The sequence below is a fragment of the Anser cygnoides genome, chromosome 27 (assembly GCF_040182565.1).
Source record: "Anser cygnoides isolate HZ-2024a breed goose chromosome 27, Taihu_goose_T2T_genome, whole genome shotgun sequence".
Taxonomy (NCBI): Eukaryota; Metazoa; Chordata; class Aves; order Anseriformes; family Anatidae; genus Anser; species Anser cygnoides.
Window position 1 is genome coordinate 145,840 of NC_089899.1, and position 24,603 is coordinate 170,442.

Below are 24,603 nucleotides of genomic sequence, written 5' to 3' on the forward strand. Positions count from 1 at the left end.
CAGATCTAGCCTCTAGGAATTAGCCTAAGCACTTTTTAAAGCCATTTATACCTTAGCCAACTCTGAAATCCCTTGGCAGGAAGTTTCATCATAAAACGTTTTTTAAAAGGGAAACAAAATCCCTACAAATCCTTTTTCCTTCTTGTGTTTTAAATCTGCTGCCTGATCCAAGTAAGCATTTGTCCCATTCTCTCTGTTAACCCCCCTATTTTCTGCCTTGTTCTTTTGTCTTGGCTCATTCTGCTACTAGCACAGACAAAAACAACGTGGCTGTGTCAGCACATCAGTGTGGCAGAAGTGCTGCCTCCACTGCCAACATCAGGTACAATCTCTGTCCCTCTCTTAGAAGCACAGCTGCAGAGGCTGTACCTCAGCATATAGCCAATGCTTCAGTACAGCTGATCTGTGATCTTCTGTGATCTCTGCTGATGTGCCTAATCATTAGTAAGGCACAAAGCAATCATTAAGGTGCGTGCTAAAGCCAACCCAAACAGAAACGGATGTTCCACAGTCTTTTATTGTAGCCCTTGCATGGCTGAGCTGCCATCTAGAGGGATGGACTATATATCATCCCAAAAAGAATACACCATAGAGAGAACCATGAATCCTGGAGAATGTTTTCATTTGACAAGATCCTTCATATACTTCCAGCCTTCCAGAGTGTATTCACAGGCCCTGGTGGGAGCTACAGATAAAGCAGACATGACTGTCTGCACTCCTGCAAAGAAAGCAGAGAATTATTTTCCCAGGAAGAGCATCATTCAAGCAAAAACTCCTAATGTTATTCTAGCATCATGGAACTCTTTAAAGACAGAGGTAAAGATCTAGCTTTTTCTGAGAAGCTTTCAAGCACCTGAGGCCTGAGTAATCCTTGGTTCAAATGCAGCTTTATTGTCTCAGTATCGTGACAGAAAAATTCCAGCTTCAGGACCAGTATAAGGGATAGACAATTTCAAGGTTAAAACAAGGAACTGATACTCATCTAAGTTCAACTTCATTTCTGGTCTTGCCACAGGTTCCACATGTGGTTTTGGGTATGTCACAGTGTTTGTGGGCTGTTTCCTCACAGTTAAATTAAGACTATTTGCTGCACCATAAGAACTATAAGTTATTAGGTATTTATAACATGTTTTGGCCTTCAAACGTGATCTCTAAAATTCTAGCAATTACGGGAATACTCATCCCCTCTCAAAAGTCAGAAATGGAGTTCAGACACTAGTATATGAAGAGTTTATAAAAGATTCACCTTTTTCAAGAGTAGGTCATGATTTATTTTTTATGCTCTAGTTTCCCTGATCGCTACTGTGACTATTGATGACCTCATGTTACTGGTCCATAAACTCTTGTCTAGTTATTGTTGGAGCCACAGACCCCCACCCCGATACTTTACTGAAACATTCAATCTTACGTTCTGGGATACAAGAGAGTACCTTGGGGCACTGGCGGTACCCACCAGTAGGCAAGCAAGCTTTGTAGGTAAAAGAAGTATTAGCTCCTCCAGTTAGAAAAGGCAAAGAGGTTTATGGGCACACATCTTCCTCTTGATTTCACAATTGGAAATTAAGGTAATGAGATAAAATGAACTGCACAGTCACTCAGTGTGCTAGTTGTGGAACCTGAAGCAGAATACACATCCCTAGTCCAACATCCAGTGCTCCCTCTACCAGACCACACAATCATCCCTTTCTCCATAATTCGCTTAAGGATGGCAGTACTGAGATAAGCTGCATCACTGTTGGTCCTTTGCCCCTTTCACAGTTTAACGTAAAATTATTTTACCTTTATTCCAGGAATCAGAGGGGGAAAAGTCAATTTTTGGAGTGGGCGGGAGCTAGAAAGAAAAAGACAAAATATCAGCACTTGGAGGTTTCACTTACACGAGAAGCCACATCACCTTGGACATGTTCTTCGTGTCCTCAGATCTCAGAGAGAGCAAGCACTGAAATACCTTTAAGTCTCAAAAAGCATCAGATATGTGCCCTAAAGCCTGGACTTTTTTCTTTCCTGCAGTATAAAGTAGAGGCAGAAGGTAGTACTTAACATTTGGGTACTCCTGAAAAATCACCTCCATAAATATTTAATTACTTACTCCTTACAGTTATATATTTGCTTATTATAGTTTCCAATATGGGAAATACTTTTCCAACTTTCAGCAAAGGCTTGTCCTGAGGATTTTAAAAACTAAGAATTACTCAAGGACAAGGGCTTCTTCAAGCAATTTAAATTCAGCTTTACTGTTAGCAGTCTGACAAATCTGGAGAAGAATCTTTTCTTTAATTTTTTAAAAGTATGTAGGATCCTTCAATAAAAAGCATACTGAAATATCTCCCAGATCAAGCTTGCAGTCTCTCCTCTTTGACCCTGCGTAGGCTAGTTACCTTGTCTGCTTTCAAACGACATCAACAAACAATTTTCTCCCCTAATTCTCTTCAAAGAATTCTTAGTGTGAAAATCAGATTAAACAGCAAAACTTCTGCTAACGTCACTGGAACCTGAATATCATCCCAATGTTTTCTCCTCCTTATTCAGAGAATGTCCAATTTGCTGACTGTGTTTTATCTGCATGGTCCTTACCTCCCAGCCTATGTAACTTGTCCATTCTTTGATAGCTGGAGGCAGTACTGTTTGAGCTTTTTTGAGGGCTTCAGCACCTTCTGCGCCACTGCCCAGCAACCCCTGATCATATGCCACATATACAGCAGCTCCAGCCAGACTTCCTTTGATGATAAATCTGAAAGAATCAAAAGTAGCAACATTTCAGTTCATATTAGGAGTATTGTTGCATCTCTCTCAGCAGGTTGTGACTGTAAAATAGAGAGGATCGATAAAGAAATCAAAGGTCACAAATGCTTTCCTGTGAGGTGTTACTTCAGACAAAAAGCAGCAGACAAGTATCTGGCTATCATCCTTTTTTTTTTTTTCCCTAGACCAAGTAGTTCCTGTCAACTGTGAGAAAGCATACCTGTTCCCTTTTTTATCAGCAAGAGTTTTCAAGAATAAAAAACATGGAAGCATCAAAAATCTCTAAGTATGAGCCGCTTTTCGAAGTATGAGAACCACTGGCTTAGACCCTTGATAAAAAAGACTAAAGGATTCAGCATATTAATGATATGGTTCTTGCCATCTTGTTAATAAGTCACCAGATTAATTTGATAGGCACCAATATCTTATTTAGCTCATTATGGTCCGGGTAACATTTAGCCAAGCCTACACGGCCAAAGCTTTTCAAGCTTCCCAGTAGAGCACGTGCTGTCCTAACACTACAGTTTTACAGCTGTGGTGGCATCCCGCAAAACAGATGCGAATACTTAACCCTTATTTACTTTTTCGTTATTTATGAAAGATCTGGGGAGAGTGACTTCTACAGATTCATAGAAAAGCGAGCTATTTCCTCTAAATAAAATTAAAAAAATACAAAGCTATTGAACACCTGGGGGGGGGGGGGGGGGGGGGAACAACCTCGCCAGATCGCAGCAATGCAACAAAACTTATGATAGATACAGACACTGAGAGAGGCAGGAGAGAGTCAACACTTAAATTCACGTATTCGCAAGTATTTGGGTGAAAAGGGACTTCCCTACCGAAGATTTACTGTTCGCTCCCTAACGCGCCCCTCCACAGCCTCCCCCTGCACCTCGGCTCGACGTGCAGACCACAAAGCGTCCCCTCAGCACACAGCGCCCCAGGGCGGCCACCCCCCGGCGCCTCTCACGGATCCGTGCCCTCCGCAGAACGGCCACAGGGCTCCCGCCGAGCGGAGCGGAGCGGAGCGGAGCGGCGGCCGGGGCCAGGCCGGGCCGGGCCGGGCGGCGGCACTCACCGGGCGGCGGGCAGCAGGCGGGCGGCCATGGCTGCGCCAAGGGCACTGCGCTGGGCCCGGGGCTGCCGGGAGCTGGTCACGTGGCCGGGCCGCCCCTCCCCCGGGGGCGGGCGGGGGAGGTGCGAGGGCGGTCACGTGGTGCCTGCGGCTGGGTCCTGGCGCCGTAAGTTGGGGGGGGGGGGGGGGGCGCTGCGGGCCGGGGCCCTGCGGGGCCGGGGCCGGGGCCGGGGCCGGGGCCGGGGCCGGGGCCGGGGCCGGGGCCGGGGACGCGGCCGGGGCCGGGGCCGGGGCCGGGGCCGGGGCCGGGGACGCGGACGCGGACGCGGACGCGGAGTACCAGAGCCTAGTGTGAAAAGTTTTGCGAATGTACAGGACGAAGCTAAGCTGTGTTTAGTTAGATGGAGGGAAGAGCAGAAAGTTTGTCTCTGCGGTGCTGCCTTCCTTGCTAATTAATTAGCCAGCCTCGTCTGTAAGGCCGCGCGGAGCAGTGTCCCGGAGCGGGATTAGCCCCGGCCTGGAGGATGAGCCTGAGCAGAGCAGGCGAAGGACCCACAACACGCACATGTCCCTCGGCGTGCGAATGGCTGAGCCCGGTACATGCACCCAAACTGAAACCAGGAAAGAAAGAAGAAGATGACAGAACCACAGGATGTCAGGGACTGGAAGGGACCTTGAAAGATCACCCAGTCCAGTCCCCCTGCCGGAGCAGGAACACCTGGATCAGGTCACACAGAAACTCATCCAGGTGGGTTTTGAATGTCTCCAGAGAAGAAGACTCCACAACGCCCCAGGCAGCCTGTTGCAGTGCTCTGTCACGCTCAGTGTGACAAAGTTTCTTCTCATATTTAAGCGGAACCTCCTATGTTCCAGCTTGCACCCACTGCCCCTTGTCCTATCATCAGGTGTCACCAAGAAGAGCCTGGCTCCGTCCTCCTGACACTCGCGCTTTACAGATTTATAAGCATTAATAAGGTCACCCCTCAGTCTCCTCCAAGCTAAAGAGACCCAGTTCCCTCAGCCTCTCCTTGTAAGGGAGATGCTCCACTCTCTTAATCATCCTCATGACAGTGTTCTGGACTCTCTCAAGCAGTTCCCTGTCCTCGAACTGAGGGGCCCAGAACTGGACACACTATTCCAGATTTGGTCTCACCAGGGCAGAGTAGAGAGGGAGGAGAACTTCTCTCAACCTAATAACCACAGAGATGGCCTGAGCGTGGGCTGAACTGGGTCCAACCGGTGAACACAGCAATGAAGACTACCGACAACCACCAGAAGACCCCAAAGGACCACCAGTAGAAACAAGTGCACGTGCATAGGGGACAGTTACATATTTTAATGAGTTCTAGGAATAAGTACAAATTTGTTAATTATTTCTTGGAAATCCAGTGAATATGTATGTTTTGATTATATCTAACCCCTGTAGCTTGAGCAATTTGGCACGTGCACTAGGTGGAGCGATCCCTTGTGCGTCCAGCACTGCAATTAAAGAACGCCTGCTTTCTAAAGCTCCAAATTGAGTCTTAGAGAGTTTTGTTGACCGACTTTGATGGGAACAGTTACAGCCACTCTCAAGGCCTCCAGACACATCCGTGTGCTGCCACAGAATCCCTGCCTCCCATGGCAGTTGCCCTGTTTGCAGTTTTCCATTTTTTCATGCTGTGCAGTCATACCCTTAAGCGGTCTCTTGCCGGGCTTCACCCCTGCCCCCTTTGCATGGAAGTTCAGCCAGGTCTTCAGCACCAATGTTTGTAGCAAGACTTCAGCCTGTTATTCCTGTCTGCTGCTTCATTTCTGCAGTGTGCAATAAGATGTGCCAGTTATCCTGAAGCACTGGTTTTGTGTGGTGAATATTCTCAGCTATGAGCATAATAATTCTTTCATTAATTAAACATTCTGTAAGATTAGACACAAGTTTTTGTTTGTTTTCTTTCTATAGAGAGAACTCTTACTGTATAGAGGCTGTCTGAGTTCAGAGAGCTGTGGGAATTGACAGTGAAAGACCTTTTTCTTAGAATCAGATGTATTTTCTTTGTCTTTCCTTTATTTCCCTTTTTTTAAAGAAATTGAGCTCCAAACCCTTTAGTCTTTACGAATGCCTGCATAAAATTGGCATAACCAAGTTTGTATTTCCTGGGCAAATTCAAACCATTTGCAGGACTGTGGTGTCCTCTCTCTTCAGTGGGGAAACAGCAACTTTGCAGCATCTTATCCAAGGGTTAAAAGTCAATCTCCTTCCCATATTTCATTCTCAACAAAGGTGGCTTTGGCTGTCAGTGGAGAGAAGCCTCAGGTGGAGTTTCAGTTCCACACAGTGCCTCACATATGTAAATTCCTTTTTTGTCATACAAAACCTTTTGTCTCTTGCAGGTTGGCTGACAGCATCAGAGGAAGGAGATTACAGTATTTTGGCTGCAGTGCTCAGCTGTGAGGCTTCGTTCTTTACGACTTTGAGGGATATGAGGCCACTTGGAAAAGTGCTTTGTGCCACGGGGATTATAGCTGTACTTCTAGCTTTCTTCTGGAAAGACACTTTTAACCCAGGTAGACTCACCACAGGGTTCAGTCCAAACAAGAATATAAGATGTGTAAGAGAAGATACTGTATTTCCAAACTGACTGGTGGTCTTTTTCTGCCCATGGTTTACCAGAGTTGGAGCCAGGTAACATGTCAGCTACTGTCTGAGCAGGATGGGTCAGACTGAGCTTCCTACTCTGTGACTGAATTGCGAGCCTGGGGTTGCCAGGATGAAGGAAGGAACTGTCTGTTATATATCAGAAGAGCTAGGCTGAGCTGACTGCCATGTGCCAGGGCTCGTGAGCTAGGTGATCTTTGCTGTGACCCAGTCCAAAACAGGTCAAGGTGGCTCGCTACTTGACATGAGGTGGCTGGTTATCTGATGACTAGCTTTGTGCTACAGGCACCTGTCAGAAGAGAAAAGTAGCTCATTCTTCAAAGGTTAGGTGATGATCCTTGATTATTTTCAGTCTAGCATCAGATGCACCGTGTTAATCTCATGTCTTCTTTGGGACAGTCCTGCTTCTTTACTAGTTCTGGAGAAACACTGAGTCTTTTGAGAACACACACACACACCTTCCTACTTTAGAGCTCTGCCATTAGCTAGGGACAGCTGCTCTGCTGCTTCCTTTACTTCTATACCTTTTTCTCATTTTTCCCATGAATAAGAGAGCCTTTCTGGTGCCCGTGTTCTCCTGACTGGAGCCAGTGGTGGGATTGGAGAGCAGATGGCATACCATTATGCCAGATTTGGTGCTGAAATTCTTCTGACTGCTAGGAGGGAAGCTGTGCTGCAGAAGGTAAGAACTTCCTTGTTTGAGGGAAAACATAAGGGATTTGGACTTTTGCACACACACACATACACACACAAATATTGGCATTTTCCAATGCAACTGTTTTACTCACCAACTGAATTACTGTAAAAAATCCTTAACGCTTTCTGGAAGAAAAAAAAAATGTATCAGCAGTATGTTTTGAGCCTGATTCACTGTCAGTGTCCTCTACCATTCTATCTGTCACCTGGATGGGTTGCTCTGTCTCTGTTGTCATACGCCAATGTCTGCTGCAATATACCTTTTTCTTACCAGAGGGCATTCTGGGGAGATGTAATCTAGAAGGAAGATGTTATTTAGAAGGAAGCTTGGCCTGTATGGGAACATGGATATATGTTGTCTGAACTACAGTTCCTATAAGATACTGCGTACCTTTTCAGTGTCCAAGCAATTCTATTTGTATCTTTTTTGTTAAAGACTACAAACTTTCTGTAATAATGTTTGAACAGCTCAAATAGATGAGACTCCTTTATCTGTAGTATATAAAATGAGACAAAATTGAGAGGTCTCTTTCAGACTGTGGGGTTAAGCGACTTGCCTGGAAAGTTCTGCATTATGAAATGATGCAAAAAGAGGGTCAGGGACAGTGAGCATGGTACTCATTAGGACACTTCCTAAAGCCTGGCAGGCATTATTTCAGCAGATAGCTAGATGTACCATTCGCACCTTCACGTACTCATCACACTTCTCCTGAAGAAGATTGTCTTTTTGGATGATTCTTGATCCTTTTCCAAGGTTTATTGAATTTGCATCTTGCTAAGAGTTACCTCTATTTAACTGGGTAGATGAAGTCTTGATGTAAAACGAGCCCTCTGCAGGCTGAATAGTGTTAGATTTAGAATTAAAGTGTGTGTCTTTGTCTAGAATTGACTGTTACTGACTGTAGTGTGGGGAGAAAAAAGTTCCTTACAGTGCCCTTCTGTTCTTTCCCCTCCCACCCCATTTTGTTTAATCTCTGGGGGAGTGTTGTTTTTCAAGGTGATGGAGAAATGCCTGACACTTGGAGCAAAGAAAACCTTTTATATTCCGGCCGATATGTCTTCCCCTTCAGAGCCTGAAAAGGTGGTTCAGTTTGCTGTCCAAAAACTGGGTAAGCAGAAGAAAAATGGCAGATACTGAAGAGTGAAAACAAACTTTGCTGGTTGTTTCAGTTTATACCACACTCCTTTGTTCAGTAAAGGTTTAGATGACACCTTGGCCTGGTCACCCTTCAGGGATTATAGTTCTCAAGCCATATCTTGCTTTATACTGACATCCGAGTTTGAGGAAACTGATTGGAAATAAATCTGATAACAGTCCTCATCCCAGCTCCTCTGGCCTTGCCAATCTTGGCTTCTCTCTGATAACCCTGGAGTCAAGAGATGTGGGTTTCTGTAATTTACCTGAGTTCAGGAAGCTGTGAAAGGAGAGGTGTCTTAATTTTTCAGATGTTCACTGCTTGCCTGGTCAGAACCAGGACAGAACCCAGGAGGGGTTCTGATTGTGATCTTAATCCTGTTCTGGCTTCATCTTCGGCATCTCTCAGGCTCTCAGATACACAGATAACTCACATTCCAGTAGGAGCCTCCTGCTTCAGCTTCCACATGTCCCTCACTTGAGGGGAGTGTTTAGGAAGAGAGGATGTGGCATTTGTAAACACCAGTCTGGGAGTGGCTGACTTTTCAGTTCCTTTTCATGAGGAGGGCTCTTCAGGCAGCATATACACATGTATTTTGCTAGAGGAGAAAAATATGCAAAAAATATTTGCTCAAAGTACTTTGCTGAAACCGTGCCCTCATAGCAACAGCTACAGTACCTCACACATTTGCTATACATGAGCAGGTACCAGCTGCACACACCCAGCCCTGAGCAGACATATCGTCTTGTGTTAAGAGAAACAGAAACTAGGAGGTCTGAAAGCAGTGACCTGTTCCTTTAGCAAAGCTCAGTCCAAGACTTCATAGGAGGTTCTTATTTTAACCAGAAGTGATTCACACATGTCATACCCTCAGAGATTCTCAGCCACTCATTCTTTTGTACTAACAGGCAACAAGATGTGTATGACCAAGTACCCTGTCCAGGTTTACTACTGGTGATATAAAGGACAAGGAATACCAGCTGTAGAGTCCTCATCATGTTTCCTGGGTCTTGGTTGGTGACCACGTGCTTTTTGATTGTCTTCCTTACCCTGTAAGAGTTGAGTGATTATAAGCATTCGCCTCTCCACCCCATCTTATTCGCTTAAGGCTGTTATTAGGCAACATTTTCTATTGTACTCACTGTCCATTTGTCCGTTGTCTGAGTGTCTTAATTACTTCATTATTTTTTTGGTTTTCTTGCTGTGAGTGTCTTAAGAAACTGTCTTAAAGTGTGCTGTGATCTGGATGACCTGCCAATCCGGCAGCCATCAATATATTATCATTCTTTTAACCCTTTTGCTATTTCTGCTGTTGTTTTCACACATATACATTCTCATACCAATCTTAATTTTTCTGTTATAATTCTCTGTACTTAAAACTTTAAAAATAGAGCACACCACTGGAATTAAATTCCAAGTCTGCATTACCCTGAAATCTCATTACAGAAAGCATCTGTCAAAGAAAAAGAGCTTTCATTCCAGTTCTACCCTTGAGAAGCAGGCACAGCTGCTGTCAGATGGACGTGTTTAATGTTGCCGTGCTAAAGCATTTTCCAGCCTCCTGAGGGGCAGGTTCAGCCCTCCTGCTGGCATTTCTGAGTTCCTCAGTGACTGACTGGGGACACCCACCCTATTTCACTGTTTTTTCTCCTGTCCACAGGGGGACTGGATTACCTAGTGTTAAACCACATAGGCATTTCCCCTTTCCAGATGTGGAATGGAGATGTGGAATACACCCGCTGGCTCATGCAGGTGAGGATTCCCAGCAGGAAGAGCTCATCTGGAATTGAGTGAGTCTAGCTTCTCCTGGGACAACTTCAAGAGGCTCAAAGGCAAATTCAAGCCTGTGGCAATGGTTTAGAGCAAACCTTTTATTTCATTAATGTGTCAAGTCAATGGTTTGTCACTAGACTAGGTGTTTTGCTTAGTTATGCTGGTGTATATATGTGCAGAAGAATGTCTGGGAAAAACTTCAATTCTTCTCTCTTTCATTCTGTCCTTCTTATCTCCCATTAGCCCAGAACTGTTAGAAATTGGTATGGTAGGTACAGACAGTTGCACAATGTGGAGTAAAGAATGGCATACAGAGAAATCAGGGACAGCTAATTATCTCTTGTCAATACATTTGTATGTTAAAGCCCAGGAATAACCTTCACTCTGACTCTTCTCCATTGCTTTTTCTGGAATCTGAAAGGTTTACATATGCACTACCTATCCCTCTTCTCACAGAGATGATTCTTTCCTCCTGATGTTTGAAATTGCAAATCCAAGCCATGTTCCATTTAATTTGACCACTGAGTTAGTTTCCTGGCTCATGATGACCTTCTCTCCAAACAATCTTACTCCTTCCATAACTACTTTATCATTTTAGGTGAATTTCTTTAGTTATGTGGCCCTCGCAACAGCAGCTCTTCCCACCCTGGAGAAGAATAAAGGCTCTCTGGTGGTCGTCTCTTCCCTCACAGGTTAGTGTTTGTAACTGGCACAAGTGGTGTTCTTGTCGAAACCATGGTTCCCGGCACACCCTGTTTCTCTGTGTCCTTCAACAGATGTTCAAGCTGTGCTTTTTCTAATATTAAGCAGGATGGTGGCTGGCTGGGCTTCTTGCTTTCTGGAAGACCTTCTCTGTGTTGCACCTTTTTGTATTCCCTTGTAATTTTTCTCTTTACTCAGCATGCACCCTGATCTACTTGTTTGGATCCAGTCCTTCACACCCAAGCCCATTTCCTGCATTTCTGACACAGCATTAAAACCATCCTGCTGCTCTAAGGCCTTCTGGCTTTGGCCAGCCTAAATAACAGTCTGCGAAGTAGCTGTACCTACTGTACGGGATGGAAAGGCAGGAGAAAGCCTTCAGTGTGTCTGCTCAAGGGCACTGCATTCACCACAGCTGTGGCCCTTCCCTGCGACCTAACGTGCTTGGGTGACTGGAACTGCCATGGCCAGATGTACCACCATGTGACCCAGTCCATGTGGTTACATGAAATGGGGCGCCATCCTTCCTACAACCACTTTCCTGGTCTTTTCCATTCTCTTCTTCTCCTTTCCAGGGAAAATACCCACTCCCTTCACCACTTCTTACTCTGCCACCAAGTTTGCTCTGGATGGATTCTTCAGCTCACTGCGCCATGAACTCATCATGCAGAAGAGAAACATCTCTGTCACACTGTGCATCTTGGGCCTGATTGATACTGATACGGCATTAGAGAAGACCAGGTATGTATTTGGAGGAGGGTGTGAGAGTCTGGGAGGGAGTGTCTGCAGGAACACGTCCCTTGAAAGCATGCAAAGAAGTGCAAACAACTGTATTTAAGATGGTGTGGGCATCTGTTTGGATGTGCAGGAAAACTAACATGAAGAGTACATCTGCTTGGGTACATCATATGGGTTGTGCATGTCCACCTCTGCGTGGAACATGAGCATGCAGAACCCTGTGGTAGTCATTCTGCATAGTTAAAACCACAACAGGGACTAGCTTTGAGTGATTCTCTGATTGTTTCTTTCCAGGGGCAAAGTGTACCTAACTGCTTCTCCTGCTGCTGAAGCAGCACTCGCCATCATCCAAGCAGGTGCCACCAAGGTGCAGGAGGTTTTCTACCCGTGGTGGCTGCAGCACACATGCAGCCTCTGGGTTTTGTTCCCCTGCCACCGGAACCAGGTTTTACAGAGTTTCTATAACTACAGCAGCCCTTGAAGGCTGCACAGTCTCAGTCTCCTCTGCTGTATTACATCCCTTCTAATTATAGTCACCCCTGTCCCACTAAGCATTCCGGTCAACCACCAGTATCAGTTGGGAGCAAGGCAGCAGTGGTGGAAAAGTGAGCTTAGCTCATTTCATAAGAGTCTGCTTGGACTCCCTTTCACCCTGCATCAGTCATAGTTCTGATTTTTCTGCCCAGTAGTCAGAGATCCATTCCCACTGTTCACTGTCCCACTGTCTGAGCTTTCCACCCATTTTCTCTCCTTCAGCCTCACCTGTCTGCTCTTACCACCTCAAGTTCTTCCCTCAGCTCCATCTGTAATGTCTGAAGGTTATTAGTGCCTCATATTCTCTGCCAAGGGTCAAACAGCAGTCTTCAGCAGGAACTAAGTGTTCAGAGCCCTTCCAACCTTTTCTAACAGATACTGCAGTGTATGGCACCAAAACTGAGGTGGGCTCTGCAGGGGTATTGGGCATTGCTTGGGAATGGCAAACCAGGCACATACGGCTGTTTTCCCCGCTTGCTAATGGAGACATGCTACTGTGGGTGTTGCTTTTCGGGAGTGGAGTCACCTTCCCTTGTTGGTCATCAGGTACTTGGGGTGCTAAAACGAGTCATCACTCAGCTGAGTGCTTTCCCTCCCTCCACAGCCAGTTTCCCAGCATGGGTAAAGAACAAATATCTTGGATAGGAAGGTGGGGATTCTTTCTTTTTCATGGCTCTGGGAATGACAAGCAGAACTGTTATGCCCACATTCTGCTTTTGCTGATGAGCAGTAGCCAGGTGGGGGAAGCAGAATAACCCCCTACCAGCACCACCACTTCTGCATACCAAGTATGAGTCTTTTTCCACGTAGGAAGAATGCAGCTTGCAGTACTCTCTGTAACAAGACCAGAGCCTGCTGGGACCAAGGGCTTCTGGGTGTGTGTATCAAGGTGTTTCCCAGGCCAGCACAATTTGATGTGCACAGAGCAAAGAAAATAGACGAGGAAAGGGAGACACTGTTGTGAGAGTTTGGCATTGTGAAAACAATACTTTTGCTGGTTTTATATTGCAGTCATTTTAATAGCTAAAATTTGCTTGAGGAACATATTTAGTCAGAGTGTTTTATAATTCTCCACCAAAACGGGACAGACGTTTTTCTTTCTTGGCAGGAGAAACTGAGGTACAGAGAGTCTGGCTTTCAGCAGGTGAGCCCTCAGCCTTCCTCCCTGCTTATGCTTCCCCTTGAAGGAACTCAAGGTGGAAAAGCCAAAGGCAGTAAGATGCAAAGACCTGTGGCTTTTTGAGTCAGCCCAATTGTCCGGTCCTTGCTGGGAATTTTTTTCATCCCCACTCACCTATTCCCTCATTGGAAGGACTCAATCCTTTAGACCGTTCTTCCTTTCCCCACCCCTCTTTCTCCATCTGCTTTTTGTCCCCAAGATACTCTTATTTAGCTCCTTTCTTCCTGATTCTCCCGTAGAGGAGAAACAGCAGTGTCTGGAAACCATGCAAGGCTGGTTACTGACCTGCGTTTTCAAAGGTGTGTTAAAACTAGAATAAAACTTAGGTTTATAGGTTTTTCCTTGTCTACTTTACTAATTCAGATATGGAGTGTATATTACTAGTACACCAAACAGTCTTTGGTGTTGAGAAAGCTGTTTTGTTTCACCGCTAGTGGCAACAGAGGGGCGCTGGGAACAGAGGTCCTGGGAGCGTTGCCGAGGCCAGTAGCTGTGGGGCTTGAACCGCAACAAGGGACATGCACTAGGATGCCTCACACGTGCGTTCCCTCCTCCCCCTCCCCCGGTAATGGCTAAGGGCTTGTAGCTGCTCAGCACACACGGAGAGGCTCTGAGAAGCAAATTTCATCGTGCTTTGGTCAACGGCACCTTTACTTCGTGCACCTCTGAAAGCGTGAGTCATGCGCAAGAAGGGGATGAAATGGAGCAACATGGGAGAAGATTTATTTGCAAGCTGATCGTAGTAGTCTTTGATAAGAACAGAAGCTTACACAGAAAGACCCTTCATCCAGCCTCAGCCCCCTCCCCGGTGCTTTTGCAAACCTCTGCATGCACCTGCCGCAAAAGATGACCGCGGACCGCGTGGGGAGTAAAAGGGGGGGGGCGTCTGCGTAAGGAGCGGGTGTGGGCGTGCACCAGGAAGCTGGCTGGGGGCGCACGGGCCCGGCAGGGGGGCGGAAGGCGGTGCGAAAACGGCGCTGAGAGGGGAGCCCGGAGCGGGGGCTCGGGGGCAGCCCCGCTCCTGCCCCCGCGGGTCGGGCCGGGCGGGCGGCGGCGCTCGGCTTCGTGAGGGAAGGAAGGTGCCGCGGCCAGGCGGCACCGGATTGGCTGAAACGCGAGGAATATGCAAATCACCCGGGGCCGGGAGCTTCTCCACCGACCGCGCGACGGCGGCAGCGCGGCCCGGTTGGCGGGAAGCCTGGCAGGCCCGCCCCCTGCCGTGATTGGCGGGCGGCTCCTCCAGCTGCCAACCGCCGCGGCGGAGGGCCCGGCTCGGGGGCTGGGCCGGCAGCGCCCGGCGGCGGAGGAGGGCGGCGGCGGAGGAGGGCGGCGGCGGAGGAGGGCGGCGGCGGGGGCCTGGCGGCGGGGGCCTGGCGGCGGGGGCCTGGCGGCGGGGGCCTGGCGGCGGGGGCCTGGCGGCGGGGGCGGCGGCGGGGGCCTGGCGGCGGGGGCCTGGCGGCGGGGGCCTGGCGGCGGGGGCCTGGCGGCGGGGGCCTGGCGGCGGGGGCCTGGCGGCGGGGGCCTGGCGGCGGGGGCCTGGCGGCGGGGGCCTGGCGGCGGGGGCCTGGCGGCGGGGGCCTGGCGGCGGGGGCCTGGCGGCGGGGGCCTGGCGGCGGGGGCCTGGCGGCGGGGGCAGCGCGCGTCGTACGCGTCTGGGAGAAACTTCCCGAACAAGCACCGTGTGGTCAGGGCTTGCAGCTAATCAGCAGAAATTTGCATGCTGGGCTTATTAATGCCGCCGCATGGCTAATTGGAGGAGAAAATGGCGTTGGTTTGGGTGTGACGCGCGTCCTTCCAGCTTGAACAACTTGAGGGGCCAAATGGCGTTACTTGGTGTGGCCGCGGAGTCACGCTACCCACAGAAAGCTCTTACCCCTCCTGGGGCGGCCCGTTGTGTGAGGGCGTGCTTGTAGACCAGCAGGCTGGGGCTGCGGAACGTACTTGTGCCAAACGAGCAAGTGTTGGAGCCTGGGTTTCTCATCCAAGAGGCAGTAACTGGTGGTGGGTCTCGCGACTGGTACTGGCGTGGCTGTTGTACCACATCAGCATGACCGTGGGCTTGGGCCGTAACGACTGATGCTTGAACAGACGCGTAAAGCACCAGCAGCTCTAAGACGACCTTTCAATCCTTCTGCTCTTTAATTACAATGTGTTGATGCAGTTTATTTAAAAAAAAGGGGGGGGGGGGGGGTGAGGGCTTAAAAAAAAGGGGAAAAAAACAAAAACAACCCACTGCACTTTAAACTGATTGCAGATAATTTGCTGAATGAAACAGGTTTCTGTTGCCTCAAGCCTTCGGTGACTGTCTTCAAGTATAAGTACTAGATAAGAGCAGATGCAGCTAACACATGAAGTAAAACCCAAGTTACTTAGGAAGTAAAACTTTTATTAAATAAATTTAAGATTTTTTTAGACCAGAGCAAGGAATTTGACATTGATGAAGCTTGTATCACACCTGTAACAGTGTACAGTCACATCAGTAACTGTGATGGAAGAAATTGTAAATGCTTGTTTTAAACGAGCTTGACCTAGCATTTCCAAAATCCCCCCCCTTTTCTTTTTCTTCCCATTTTGCATTTGTTGGTCATTTTCTTTTTTGTTCAAAATTAGGTTAAGTTTAAACTTCATGAAATTAATTGTAGCAGAAATAAAGTACATTATACAAATCACATACATAATAGATGTTAAGTATAAAAATGGTATTTACAATAAGTAAACATGGACTATAGAAACACACAGACTCCCACGGCTTCATCCATCTCTCTTGTAAACTCTCAGCATTAGATACAGAGGGGTGGTTCAGGAGATGTGACGGTACTTAAAGAACTATGCCACAGATATATGAACAAAGGGAAACCGGAGGAGGATGAGAAGTGGCCGAGGTCCTCTCAAGTCCCTGGATCCCTCTCAAGTCCCTGGATCTCTCTTCAGGATCAATCGCATCAACCTTTCTCCACCAACCCTCTGTTCACATTTGAACACAGACATGCACATACATACACACAGGAATGTTCTTGATACCTTATCAAATTCTGGAATAATGAAGCTAATTATTCAGGAGGGTGGGTTGTTTTTGTTTGTTTTTTTTTTTTCTTCCTCCTTTCCTCCTTATTTTAAGAGAAACTAGAAAAGACTGAAGTCATTAAACGGTTTTGCCTTGTCAGTATGCCCCCCACACACTCACTCAGGGAACTTTGTTAAGCTCTGAACTATGTTCTGTGCATAAGTGTATGTATATATATGTGTGTGTATATATATTCTGCATAATCTGTCCCTTGGAGGGAGTGGTGGGGAAAAAAAGAATGACAACCACCTTTCAACATACTATCCTTGTGTCTCGTTTGTGAAAGCTTTGCAGAGGGTGCAAGAGGTGAGTCTTCTTGCTAAATTCAGATGGAGAATATGTCCTGTGTGGTTGGTGAATCAGAAATGCCTGCTAGCCAGCTTTAGGCCACTTCCAATACGTGGAGGCAGCACGTGGCCCCTGGGAGGTTTCTGTCACTATTTTGGAGATGGCATTTGCTCACACTTTCATCTTCTCCCTTGATCAAAAAAATGCCCTGCTACCACAAAGAGCTATGAAGTTGGGCCAGTACAATGTGTGGGGAGGCAGTACAGTTCTTGTAGGTAAAAGGGTTGATTTCCTGTGCTTTCAGCCTAATTGAGGAGTGCTCACAATAGGCTTTGGCACCAAATTCCAGGAGCTTGGTCTGCAGAAGCCCTTGGAAGGGTAAGACAGAAGCTCTTGAGATCCTTAACCAGGCTGGTGCTAAGGTTGGTGGGTGAGTGACGAGCTGAGCAGCTGGCTGTGCCCTAATCCTGGAGGTATGTGGTTCTCTTTCTCCTTGCTTCTTGTTAATGTTGAGTAGAGAGATGTGCTCTCTCTCTTGCTCTCTGTCCATCCAGGCATCCTCTCAAAATGTTCAGGTCTATTTGCAGTGCTTCCTGAGAAGACACTGCTGCAGAGGTAAACCCTTAGCTTCCAACCCCTCTTGCAAGGAGTCAGTCTCTGAATGGAAAAATTTGGTCCTGTGAGTCACTTCAAAAACAAACAAAACAAAACAAACAAAAAAAGAGACTGTATAATACTTATATTTATCTAGGAAAGGGGCAGGAGATGGGGAGGGGGGGAGGGACAGAGCTAAAGTTCCATATGCCACTGCAGTAACCTAGAGACACACCAGTGGGTTTTCTTGGTCCATGCACTCCAAGCACATCCCAAGAGGAAGAGCTTAGGGTTCCCAGGGGCTGCTCATTTTCTGGTCCCTTTTGCTGTGCACCACATTAGCAGCAAATATGTGAGTCTGTCGTGGCAAGAATCTTCCTGCTGAGCCGATACTGATTCTTCTCTTTAATTTCCATGGTTTTAGGAAGGAGGGCAGAAGGAGGATGGGGTGAGTAAGCGGGGAGCAGAGGAAGGAAAGAGGTGGCATCAAAAGAGTTGATAAATTGACAGGCCTGTCTGTAAATCAACTCGAAGCATAAATTCTTCCTACGGCTTTCCCTTCACCTGAATAGAAAGGGAGGAGGGAGGGAACTGGGAGATTAGGAGGACATCTGTGCAAACCTCAGGCTTTGAGTTGCTGCTGCTTAAATGTGGAGGAAGATGACCCCAATTAGATGGGATCAAGATCGGCCCTCCCTTGTTCCCAGTCTGTTGGCTCGCAGGAACTAGCTCTATGACAGCCAGCTCTCACATTAGGCAGCTCTTCTGTGGCCCTTCAGAGCATCACCTGGGGCTCATAAGCATCTCTTGATGATGTGGCTACCAGAGAAGGAAACAGATTGCTCAAGGCTCAGCTGACACTGTAGCAACCATTGAGTGCAGCTGTGTAGCCATGGGGATAGGCACTGCAGACCACAATACAGGCTTAGCTGTGCTCCAGGCTCTTTCCATAGGCCTTAATTTCACAGGAAATAAAAGAAATAGGAGCTAGCTGTCATGAGTACACTGAACTATTTCCAGATATGGCCCTCTCTTGCCCCAATTCTAGTTTATTGTCCCCACCTGAGACAGGAGCACTTGGTTTCTCTGTGGTTAACTGCTGTACTAGGACTGCCCTGAACAAAGCAGAAAATCATTGTGTGACTGCATCGGGAGGTAATTGTCTTCTGAACAGTTTTTCTGTCATCCTTACGAGTCATGGGATTGTCCCTTCTTACCCTTGAAGCATTGTCTCCAGGCAAATTTCAGGGCACATGCAACAGGTGAGAACAGACCTATTGGATTTTAAGATCTTTTTAGGAAGATGAATAGTTTATGGGATGTGGCAGAACGTAAGCTGAAGCCTTACTTAGACTACAGGCAGGTAATCTGAACCCATCTGGCTAACAGGGACCTGACTGTACTGATAGGTCTTAACAGTCTTGCCTAGCCTCACCTGTGGCCTCTGTCCATGCTCTGTGCCCATGGGTCCAGGAGCCTCACTTCAGCTCAGGCCTGTGCCTTCAGTCCTTGTCTGATCTGTGTGTCACAGATGTGAGAGTTTCCACCTTAGCCATAGCTGTGACTATGCCCAGTCATGCAGCTTGCTATCTGGACCTCAACCCCTGGATTGTCTTCCTATCTTGATGTTGGATTTGTCTAACACATTTGCTTGGCAATCACCAGACTATGTCTGACCCTCTTTACCTTTACCAGTCCTGATACTGATACTGGCCTGCAGATTAACTCCCTAGCTTGGCCTTGGCTTTGCCTTATTGCCACAAACTTGCCTGATGATCTAGGCTCTTGTTGAACCCAGCTATTGTCTCCAGGCTTGTCTTGCTCGCTTGCTCAAGTACTGTAGGCCTGGGCCCTGGCAGGAAAGGCCTCTATGTTGCCATCTGCGTTACTGTGTTCAGCTCCTGGCTCCCCACTCCTTAGGGAGAAGCCAGCCCTTGCTGCCCCCACCAGCAATGGCCAGCACCATGTAGAAACTGGACTGTGATGGTGCCAGATTTACCTGTGCTGCAGAAGTGACTCCTGATTGTTCACTCCTGTCAGTAGGGATGATTAGCATCCTTGGGTCGTTTCAACTGGACCTTCAAACGTTTCATGCCAATCTGGAAGCCATTCATGGCCTGGATAGCAGTTTGTGCACTGGATGGGTTGTCAAAGCTTACAAAACCTGAATGACAGGACACAGACACAGATAGTAGCAGCACTGTTGGTTCCACGCTCGATGCATGTATGTCCTAGTTATGTCATGCTCCCTTTGCCTTTGGGTAACAGCACTCACCAAAACATTTGCTCTGGTTGGTGGCACGATCCATGAACACCTTGGAGGAGATGATATTGCCAAAGGGTAGGAACATCTGCATCAATTCATTGTCTCCAAACTCCTGAGGGAGATGGTAGATGAAGAGATTGCAGCCTTCAGGACCTGCAGGCGTGAGGGTAATGGGGAGAGACAAAGCACAGACAGCCCCCAAAGGGAAAGGGAAGAGAAGAGGGCTCAACTCAGAGCACAGCACTGAAAGAGAACCCCAGCACTGCCTCTTTTTGTCTTGACCTCCCCTTGCTTGTGGATTACTGGATCAAGGGTACTGAGAGCTCTCTAAAACCATCTGGGAGGCAATACAGAGAGCTAGAGGTTCTGGACAGCAGACTCACTTTCACAGCTTGCCCAGTTCCCACCTGGAGTGCTGGAAATGACAACTCCCTGGGAGCATCTGGGTGCCATTTTACTGGAAGGGAATCAGCTGAGGTAACAGCTCCATGTTCACAGCTCCCCAGGCTTGCTCAGCACTGCCCCAAGCAGTAGATAGCTCTACGTGAAAGCTGCAACGCCTCCCTGCCTACAGCCATGCAGTGGTTGCATTCAACCCATGAGTCACAGCCCAAACTGGAAATCTCCTGGATTGCCACACATCCTACTTATGGGCTAACCTGGTCCTGCCAACTCCTTCACTTGGTCCATGTGAGTGTGATAAGCACGGGGAGCTGTTCCCTTGCCAACACCTGCTATGTGAAGCAGGAGCAGACAGAGAATTCATTTGTCTTCAAGTTCTGTCCAGGCCAGTTCTGAAATAAGCTGAGAAACAAACCCTGATGCTAGGAAGGCCAAGGAGAGAGGACAGTACATTGGAGAGACTGGATTGACTGATACCAATGTGGTTCTGGCATCAGCAAAAATAAAGTGCCCTCCTCCCCAGTCCGTGTAGGGAAGCTGCTGACCTTCCTTTGCTAACCTTTGGTGCCAAAGCTTGGTGGTCTAGTGATTCTTGCCTGCATTGCATGAGGCAGCATCTGGCCAGGGATAAGCTCAGAAAGTTAGCATTGACCAGCAGCTTGTCTCTTCCAGTCCACTCACTGCAGAGACAAGGCCGGTTCTGTAACCCAGCTCCAATACAAACGATGAAAGATTTGTGCTGCTTCCCTTCCATCAGCTCTGGGTGCAGGAGCTGAGCACAACCCCTGGCTCCATCCTGCACACACATTCCCACCCTAATCCTCACCTTCACGTTGCTGCTGCTGCAGGATGGGAGGTGGCTGAGGGATGCTCTGAGCGATGGGAGTGATGGAGGTGGTTGGATACACAGCTGTATTCCAAGGAGACAGAACAGTTTACCTGAGGATCTGGTCAGCCACACAAGGGCTCGAGGAAGACAAGGGAAGCTGGTACCTGCATACTGCTGAACTCCTGTAAAGGCTGGGTGCAAAGTCTCTGCTACCGAAGGACTCTGGGCTGCAAAGAAGAACATAATCAGACACACAGCAAAGGGAATCTCTCAGACACAGGCTCCAGTGAGTCTCAGTGTCTCGCTGGAAGGGGGCTAGAATCACAGAATCATTAAGGTTGGAAAAGACCTCCAAGATCATCTGGTCCAGTCGTCTCCCCACCACCAATATTACCCACCAAACCATGTTCCTAAGCACCACGTCCAACCTTTCCTTAAACACCCCCAGGAACAGTGACTCTACCACCTCCCTGGGCAACCCATTCCAACGCCTGACCATTCTTTCTGAGAAAAAATTTCCCCTGGCGCAACTTGAGGCCATTCCCTCTTATCACATCACTAGTTATCTGCAAGAAGAAGCTGACCCCCAGCTCCCCACAACTTCCTTCCAGGTAGTTACTTTCAGGTAGAAAAAGTGTTTGGTGTGGTAATCCAGAAAAGAGAAGCTAACTGCAGTTTCAAAGGTCTCTGGATGTTTTCTTCCTGCGCTCCATACCTGAGTATGGTACAAAGCCATTGGTGTAAACCGTTTCCAAGGTTGGGTGGCCATTTGGGAATGGTACCACACTAGTAAATCCATTTGAAATGGGTGCCACCAGTCCGGGCACACCTGTTGTTCCCAGGAGAGGAGGTGAATGTAGCCCTGCAGAGCAAGAAAGGAGATACCATGTGAGACAAGGTCCTGCAAAGCCTGTGCTCCTTCCTATCTGCCTGTCAAGACTGCTGTGTATGAAGCTCTTACTTCTTCTAGTTGGCACTTGCAGGTGTCAGATAATAGCACTGGAGCTTTCGCAAAATTAGAGGCAGCACTGGTGAGAAGAGTGTGTACAGCGTTGCTAGTTCTGGCTGCTCTCAGAGCTTTGGGTTACAACACTTTTAATCCACGTTTTTAGAGCAGCTAGCATGCTGCAGCCCTGTTCTTGACAGATGTTCAAACCCAATGTGCTTTATGGCTGATATTGTTATTGGGGATGATGATAACGAGTAACAGCACTGCTGTACTCAGTCAGGTGCGATCCTGGGAACCTGGTCATTCTTTACTATACTGTACTGAAGGGACCAACTGTTCCAGAGAGGAACACCAGCAGGACAAGAGGAATATAAGCTAAACACATAAGGCTGTCAGGGAGGGTGCAGAAATCTGTGCAGAACTAAGTACTACCACCCGGAGCGGCTCATTGTTAGAAAATAAGGGAACTAAAGCAGAGGCTGATCCCAGAAGACTGTGGTAACTGTTTTTACCTGCATAAGCACCATGCTTAATGCTGGAGCAGTGGGCTCAGCGGTAGCAAAAGTCTTGCTGCGTCCTGGCCCACTCCAGGCCTCACCTGATGTCTGTGCAATAGGAGTGGCTGGCAGCCCGTTGAGACTGACGGCACCAATCTGCTGGATGTGGCACGGGGAAAAGGCGACGCCAGGACTCAGGTAGCTGCCGTGGGAGGTGGAGAGGACGGTCGTCTGCTGCTGCATCAGCTGCAAAGCAGGGCCACGGGCCGTCAAAGCCCTGCGCAGCCAGGGCCAGGCACCACTCTGGGCCTTGGGTCGCCCTGGGCCTTGCGCACTTGGGGCCAGCCAGCCGCCAGGCTCCCGCTGTGTCCCCCAGAGCTGCCCACGTCCCAGCGGGGCCTGGCAGCACCAGCCGCCTCACAGCCCCCGGAGCCCCACGACGGCCTGGCGCAGCCCCAGGCCAGCACTCCTCGGCCAGCAGCTGGGGGCTGTGTCATGCAGCGAGGCGCAGGGCCAGCTGTGAGGCACCAGGAAGGAAGGCGACGGGGCCCTCCCTGCTCAGGGAGCTCCGCAGTAAGGAGAGACTGGGAAGCGGCGCTCAGCCCCCTCTCTCAGCGCTGCCCCTTTTCCTGGGTCTGTGCCAGGTGTTAAATAACCCAAGTGGCTCGAGAAGCGCAGTCCAAACTCCTCTCCTTTCGCCCAGCTTCTACAATGGGCTGTGAGACACAGCACCCATTCTGGTAGATGCACAACCCAATGTCTGCCCAGGTCATGCAGGACATGCGATTCCCTGAGCTCAGCAGCCTGCACCTGGGGCTGGAGGCTGGCTGCTCCTCTGGGTCCCATAACACACCTGACCACGCAGAGGTGCGTGCTGCAAAAGAAGGGGACTAAGTTTGGGCATGGGGTTAGGAGGAAGACAAGAAAAGTCTTTCTTGTCCTGTTTGGCCATGAACTACTGCTATGGGGCATAAGATTAAATCAGAATGCTTGCAGGGTGTGGCAGCAACAAAGATTATCTTCTGGATGCAAAATGATCTAGCCCCCTTTATAAGCCCTGTCTTCACTGTCAAGCAAGATGAGCTGGAGATGCATAGGTGCAATGCTCTGGAAACTACTGTTCCACAGAAGGAGCTGGGGTGGCACACGGCAAAAACAAGAAAAACAGAAATCCTCTTTACGTTAACTACAAGTGTATCCCATTGCCTCCTTAGCAACATTAATCTACCACACTCATGTAACCTGCCATGTCTACAAATGGCTGAGTCTGCCAGCTTGGTTCAGGTCCCAGCTGGAAGACCTGGTAACTCCAACAAGTTCACGTCTAGCTGAACCTTCTCTTCATTTCCTCCATACCACAGTTATTACTGGTGCAGAAAAAAAAAAAAGAGTAATTGCCTAGTTTCATGGCATTGCTGTCTCTCTATGTTGGCACAAGCAAAGCGGCTGGGGTGGAACTGGCTGCGCAGGGCGGCGCAGGTTCAGGGGAGAGCCCTGTGGCGCCTCCTCCTGCCTGGGGGGTTGAGGCAGCCACCCAAGCACACCATGCAGCAGAGTCTCTGCACTGACAGCAAAGGGGTTCGCTACCGCTTGCCCCCAGAAAGCAGGTGCCCTGAAATCATTTCATCTGTTAGCATCCACGTTGTCTTTGGAGTGATTCCCCTGGAGCAGGACTGACTCACGTTACTGGGAACCACTCACCTGGAGCCACAGCAAAACGCGATCTTCCTGAGAGCACTGAAGTCCTGCTAAAGAAGGCCATCCCTTTGACAAGCAGCCTGCACATATTCCTAGTCCTATCTTCACACTTTCTCCATTTAAGCACGCAGAAACCAATGCATTTCTTACCTACTAGATGAATATTGATTTTCTTTTTTCTCATTAATGCCTGGTCTTTGCCAGGTTCTAGCTGGAACAAGACCTGCATTCAAATGCAAATGCACCAAACTAGCATGCTGAAATAGTTTTCATTATATAAATCAAATTACTTTAATGAACCATAATAACGGGGAAAAAGTGCGTGTGTTTAAACAAACAATGTTTTGTGTTTAGAACTAACTGATTTATGAACTACAAGAAATATTCAACCCCTACATACAGTTTGTAAATTGCACTCACTGCTTCTGCAGGCCTCTTCTGTATTGACATTTTTTTTCAGTTTCCCAACCAGTTCGATTTCGTTTGAACTAATCACTGAATCCAACTTGTTGAGCAAACTGAAGTGAAGGAAATACTCGTTTTTCACTTGCAGAAGAGACACCTGGGATCAAAATCTGGTTCTAGCATTTAAACAAACTGTTTTCAGCTGCTTAGCCAGTCCTATTTCCCAGATAAAGATGCAAATTTTTCTTTCAAATTCTATCAGCTAACACGCACTGTTTGCCTATTTTTTAATTAATCTTATTTGAAAATCAGAATAACTTTAGACCTAATATAGCCTGGGATGACGCTTGCAAAGAAACAATCAGGTGTGAGGTCAGTGCCTTAGAAAGAAGGGGAGAGA

General features: G+C 48.1%; 3 protein-coding genes across 23 annotated transcripts in view; 1 reads left to right on the forward strand and 2 right to left on the reverse strand.

The window, feature by feature from the left end:
* Positions 1-499: 499 nt before the first annotated feature.
* Positions 500-3,950, reverse strand: MICOS13 (mitochondrial contact site and cristae organizing system subunit 13). Its single transcript, XM_048051963.1, has 4 exons — positions 3,821-3,950; positions 2,575-2,731; positions 1,780-1,831; positions 500-718 (listed from the first exon to the last, which is right to left on the reverse strand). The coding sequence occupies exons 1-4, from the start codon at positions 3,847-3,849 to the stop codon at positions 621-623; spliced, it is 336 nt and encodes a 111-aa protein (XP_047907920.1). The 5' UTR covers positions 3,850-3,950; the 3' UTR covers positions 500-620.
* On the forward strand, positions 3,848-13,549 carry HSD11B1L (hydroxysteroid 11-beta dehydrogenase 1 like). Of its 2 annotated transcripts, none has more exons than XM_066984053.1 (8): positions 3,848-3,983; positions 6,188-6,361; positions 7,004-7,134; positions 8,146-8,257; positions 9,945-10,036; positions 10,656-10,749; positions 11,335-11,500; positions 11,792-13,549. In XM_066984053.1, the coding sequence occupies exons 1-8, from the start codon at positions 3,848-3,850 to the stop codon at positions 11,976-11,978; spliced, it is 1,092 nt and encodes a 363-aa protein (XP_066840154.1). In that variant the 3' UTR covers positions 11,979-13,549. The 2 variants fall into 2 exon arrangements, with proteins under 2 accessions (XP_066840154.1, XP_013057378.1); XM_013201924.3 differs by lacking the exon at positions 3,848-3,983 and adding an exon at positions 4,076-4,565.
* A 2,027-nt stretch (positions 13,550-15,576) lies between these two features.
* CELF5 (CUGBP Elav-like family member 5) overlaps positions 15,577-24,603 on the reverse strand; it is a 40,185-nt gene continuing 31,158 nt past the window's right edge. For 11 of the 20 annotated variants that reach the window (XR_010826724.1, XR_010826732.1, XR_010826729.1 and 8 more), the window contains 4 exons: positions 22,202-22,346; positions 21,370-21,516; positions 19,433-20,881; positions 19,219-19,321 (listed from right to left, as the gene is read on the reverse strand). Coding sequence is in view for 4 of the 20 variants with exons in the window: in XM_066983922.1 (XP_066840023.1) it covers positions 19,194-19,321; positions 19,433-19,535; positions 20,652-20,881; positions 21,370-21,516; positions 22,202-22,346 (753 nt within the window). In the remaining 16 variants the exon portion in view is untranslated. Of the gene's footprint in view, positions 17,251-17,392; positions 18,432-18,592; positions 18,676-19,156; positions 19,322-19,432; positions 20,882-21,369; positions 21,517-22,201; positions 22,347-24,603 lie in introns of those variants that run through there. The other 9 variants (XM_066983923.1, XM_066983924.1, XR_010826735.1 and 6 more) reach the window with 8 other exon arrangements.